The 5,319-nt window shown below is 36.7% G+C and overlaps 1 protein-coding gene across 1 annotated transcript; it reads left to right on the forward strand.

Annotated features, from left to right (window-relative positions):
* Window positions 1–458: 458 nt before the first annotated feature.
* Window positions 459–3,645, forward strand: LOC119411907 (cytokine-inducible SH2-containing protein-like). Its single transcript, XM_037678861.1, has 3 exons — window positions 459–493; window positions 1,105–1,261; window positions 2,910–3,645. Exons 2-3 carry the CDS (start codon window positions 1,123–1,125, stop codon window positions 3,407–3,409), a joined length of 639 nt encoding a protein of 212 aa, XP_037534789.1. The 5' UTR covers window positions 459–493; window positions 1,105–1,122; the 3' UTR covers window positions 3,410–3,645.
* Window positions 3,646–5,319: the final 1,674 nt, after the last annotated feature.

Consider the following 5,319-nt stretch of genomic DNA (forward strand, 5'->3'; position numbering starts at 1 on the left):
AGTTCTCTGTAAGATAATCTCCTTTCACTCTAAAACCCACCTCTCTCTCATAAATCAGTACAGATATTTTAGAAATATCTTAAGCAAAGTCCTCAAATCACCGCCGAGTGATTTGAAGTTCATTTTCTGTGAAACTGTCTGTTATTATTTTCATATTTTGCCAAATTAATGTAAATGTTTGATGTTAAACTTTGATTCTGAAAATAAATGATTCCATTCATTTGATGGGTCAAAGATAAACAACGTCTCTCGTTACATTTCTGTTAAATTCAATGCACGACATTTACAGTCAGAAAAATGAAGAACTCGTGAAAAGTATGCATAAATATATATCCATATATTTGTCATACAACAAGTGACACGTACCTCACGTGACTCACTACAGGACTCTTCTGGGGATTAAACATTTAATGCAGGAATAAACCAGATTCCCTCTCTTTACCCCCCACTTTCTTCAATGGTGGCAGTCATTTGTAGGTTTTCATGATTTAAGGTAAGAATATTTTACATACTTATGATCGTTTTTGAATATTTGGTTGTATTTTCTGCTAAGCAGCTTGTTGTGGAGTAAAAACAAAACTATAACTGCCACTGATTTACTATTATTTAATGCTTTACTTGCAAATCCAGGTGTTGAGTGTTAACATGTCAACATGGCTTTTACTGCTGTGTTTTTCCTGCGTACCTCAGGAAAAAGCAGCTTTATGGCGCTACAGTATAGACAATTTTGTTAACATTTATTTCATGGTTCCATCTGACAAAGAAAATATGAGCTAACATTCTGACCTGTGAATATGATGTATTTTTTATTTTCTTCTTTATGTTACTGGTCTGTGCCCTTTATCAGGTTTTAGTTTACTTTGTTTTAGCTTTGTGGTTCATTTTGAAGAATAAAGGCATTTTGAGCACTTGTCCTCAAATATAAAGCAACATTCCTCAAATATTACTATTCACTTGAACGATTTCCTACCAGCTTTGTTTCATTAATCATTATCTTGAAACTTTAATGTGACTGAGAATACACTTGCAAAAGAAACGAGTCTGGTTACACATCTGGAAATGACATTTTTCTTGACTCCTCACAGTTTATATTTTCTTCGGCAGGTCTTCTGTCGAACAGAAATGGTAGCCCGGACGGTCACCATTTTGCATCATGAGGAACAAGAAAGCTCCTGCAGCCCACATCCTTCTCCTCCACACTGGGACCCTGTAGAAGACCTGCGCTGCATCACGACTAACTTCCAGTACCTTCAGGCATCAGGTAAACCATCATCTCTACTGATTAGAGTCCAGTTAATATTATTGGTTTAAATTAATCATTCAGACCTTTTAAAGTGGGATTTGGTGGAAAGATTATAAATAATATCTTACCTGTTGTAGATAACTCTTTGGTCGACTTCAGTTTGGAGAACGAGTTTAAATCTGACTGGATTGATGAACTAATGGTTGGTCAGACTGGTACTAAAACCAAATTGGACTCTAGTCTCAAAACTATCACAACAGTTTCTATAAACCCTGTTTTATAAATTGATACACTTCTGTCCGTTTTGATTGTGGAACACCTGGTAACTTACATTCAATTCTGTGGTTATTTGCAAGCTCAAATGTCACCAGCAGCAGCTAGCTGTAGCACTTTCAGGACAATTTGGGGTACTTCTGATAAGAATATCACAATATTTCTGCCAGAATGAAAATGCAAAACTGACAGAGATGCAACACTTTATAAAACCACATTTGCGCAAACTCTGATTTGTGAAACTGGAGTTGTTTTAAGACAGAAGCAGTTTAATTTGGTCTTATCTGTGTTCAGACTAGCTATCAGCTCATCAGTCTGATCATAATTAAACTCAACGGCTGAATTTGAATTTTCCGCTCATTCACTATGCAGCGAGTCAGACATTTTTTAATGTTGTTTGGTTTTAACTGCAAATTTTTATCCAATATAAAGCCCTAGGAACTCATCACATATAATATTCGTATATCTGTAAAACAGATCATAATGCATTGCGTCACAGCACAACAGGCTAACGCTAACATCCGCATGGCATTGTGATTTTCTGATTTGTTCAAATGTTTTTACTTATCTAGATGTCTCTCCTTTTCATGTCTGAGCTGCAGAGCTGAGAAATTATTAGAAAAGTGTGAACTAAATTGCATTTAAAATGTCTAAATCTTAAAATTAAATGTCTGAATTACAATGTGGAAAGCAAATTTCAACTGTCATAAAGTTGTGTGACATTTTTTTATCATTTGCAGACTACACCTTTAAACACATTTGTTCCATATAGAAGTATTTTGTAAATAATATTAATAATTTCAGTATATTGAAGGCTGTGATATTATTACAGCTGCAGTCCATAGTGATGTAAATAAATAATTTTACAACAAAATATATATATATATATAAAAAGACATTTTTTATGGAGACAGACTACATTATTTATACTGATCCAATCCAGCATTATTTTGTTGTCCATCACTTCAGATGTGTTTTCAACATATCTTGCTGGTGTTTATTTATGCAACACCTGACTGTGAAAACTTGACACAGATGCATTTAAGTAGTGTTCAGAATGTAAAAACAGCGCTGTCCCCTCTCACCTACATAGTTTAATGCACAGTGACCTTACAGTGGGTGAGTAAACAAGTGAGCGTTTTGAACACAGCCTCTTTTTCCAAACTGAGGACATACAAAAGGTTATCTACAACAAGTAAGATAGTAATTGTTTATACAGATCATACTGAACCCCACTTCAAAAGACCTGAACTATCTCTTTAACATAGAAGAACTTTACACTGTCTGTTTTTAAAACATACCAGAACACCTTCAGTATATATTCATGTGACTGTTTTACCAGAAATATTATCTTTAAAAAAACATATTTATAATATTTGTCATGTTTTTTTAGGTTGGTACTGGGGGTCTATCTCGGCGAGTGAAGCTCGGGAAGCCCTCCTCACCAAGTCTGAGGGCACGTTCCTGGTGCGGGACAGCAGTCACCCTCAGTACATGCTGGCCCTGTCTGTGAAGACTCGCTGTGGCCCAACCAGCGTGCGTATAGAGTACAAGAAGGGTTGCTTCTGGCTGGACTCCACTTCCTCTCACCTGCCTCACCTACAGACTTTCCCAGATGTTCTGAGCCTGATCCAGCACTACACGCTCTCAGGCCAGACGACGCAGGACCTGTCGTCAGTTCAGCCCCAAACAAAACCTGATCCCGTAAAGCGTGCGGATAAAGACAACAGCGTCCCCCTGAAGTTAGGTCATCCTCTGCACAGCTTGCAGGGGTTTCCCTCTTTGCAGCACCTGACACGGCTCACCATCAACAAACACACGAACTGCACCGACCAGCTGCCACTCCCAAAGCCGCTGCTGCATTTCCTGCAGAACTACCCTTTCTTTATTTAAGGATGGCCGTCTGTCAGACGCAGAGGGATAAAGAGAGACAGAAACAGGGTCAGGATTACGCTCCGTGACCATGTGCTGTGAAACTGGGACAGCATCAGATCTCACGCAGCAGATTTACAATCCAGGAGAAGAAAACTATCCAGCCTCAGTGTTACCTGACTGCTCATGAATGAGTTCAATCTTAATCCAGGAGAGAAGACTATTGTTTAAATTATTTTCATATGTTTGCCTTGTACCATGAAATGTGCAATTTGTGTGTGGGTTTTTTTTTTTATGTTGTTTTCTCAGTTCTACTGTTTTTCAATGAGCCAGCCCCAAGTTATAAATAATAAAGCAGCTACAAAAAAAAAGCATGTTTTGTTAATCTAGCAGATTTATTTGGTGAATAGTTGTATTTACTTTGTATTTAATCTTCGCTGCACTTCAGATTTAGTTTGAAAAGGATTACCAGCAGAATTCATTCACTCTTTGGGACATCAATCCTTTTAGGACTCAGTTTCTATGCAGTCACCTCAGAATCCTTCTTCCTAAAAATTGCCTTTTACATAAGTTAATTTTTTTTTATGTTATAACTGTCTTAATAAAACACAGTTTTTGGTAACTATACAAATTACAACAAATTTACTATGAATGATGGTTCTGACTCTTTTTTCCCCTGCATGTCTATATTATAATATTGAATATTATAATTGCAAATTCAAACAGTTGAAGGTATTATCTTTACATGATGTACACCAACAGTTGTTTACATGGCCTTTTGCAAGATAATGTTTATTTTCTATTCATTTGAAGATAATCTGAAATCAGATGTTCTTTTAAGAGGAGAGGGATGTCCTTTCATTATCATTTTATTACCAGCCGCAAAAGCTCTTCATCAAAAGCTGATAAAAGACATCTGTTGTCAAATTGATTTTATTCTCAGAATGGAGCTCAGAGTTGCCTTCAGAGAAATACATCTATCTTCTTCCATTTCAACAGCTTGACCACTTCAATGTACAGATGAATGGGAGGTATTACCGTTTTCTTGGAAATGCATCTGAGTTGGTTTCCACGAGTTGGAACTGAACAGCACTGAGAAAGCCTCTTATCAGGATTAGAGTGAGCTGCAGTTATTAGTCCACCGCTGCACCAAATGAGAAGAGAGAAAGTAGTTTTGTTTGTCCCGTCGTGCTTCAACGTGCAATTCTGGAAAGTCGTTTCTTTTCCTGTGGTTAAAAAAAGCAAAGCACTTTTCTCAATAGGATTTCTGTCAAAATAATATTCCTCTTCATGTGTTTGACGTTATTACTTGCAGCGTGATGGCAACGGCATGAGTTTGTGGTTTTTACTATGTAGACTTAAGATAAAAGGCGAAAGAGACACTATAACAATATTAGAATTCTTCATTACAAATCTGACTTAAAACACTTAATACAAAAATACTCATATAGATTTATTGAAACAAATTTAATAATCACGAATATATTAAATATGTTAACCACATCTCCTCCTTATGTGTAAATGTATTAATATATAATCTATACAAGTCAATCCTCAGTTAGTCACAGCTTCTCTTTTTCTCCATTCTCAGTCAGTGAGGTCAATAAACTGTTGAAAGATCTTGACCCTAAAAAAATCTGCAGGTCCAGATGAACTTCCACCTTATTTCTTAAGGCTGGCCGCTCATATCATCACAGTCCCTGTGACCCACATCTTCAATCTCTCCATATGACAAAACTCCATCCCAGACACTTGGAAAACAGCCTTTGTTCTTCCTTTGCTGAAGGGAGGAGACCCCACCTCACTGAACAATTATCGACCAATCTCTAAACTCTTCATTTTAGCCAAGATTCTAGAAAAACTGATAAACTCTCAAATCAAAAATTACCTGGACTCATTTAACATCTTACCTCCACATCAATCTGGTTTCA

The sequence above is a fragment of the Nematolebias whitei genome, chromosome 7, assembly GCF_014905685.2.
Source record: "Nematolebias whitei isolate Nwh7 chromosome 7, NemWhi1, whole genome shotgun sequence".
NCBI lineage: Eukaryota > Metazoa > Chordata > Actinopteri > Cyprinodontiformes > Rivulidae > Nematolebias > Nematolebias whitei.

Excerpts from the sequence above, each read along its gene's own strand:
- LOC119411907 (XM_037678861.1), top strand. The coding sequence starts at position 1,123 with ATGGTAGCCCGGACGGTCACCATTTTGCATCATGAGGAACAAGAAAGC. Across the intron at positions 1,262-2,909 it reads CCAGTACCTTCAGGCATCAG|GTTGGTACTGGGGGTCTATC; the intron begins GTAAACCATCAT and ends ATGTTTTTTTAG.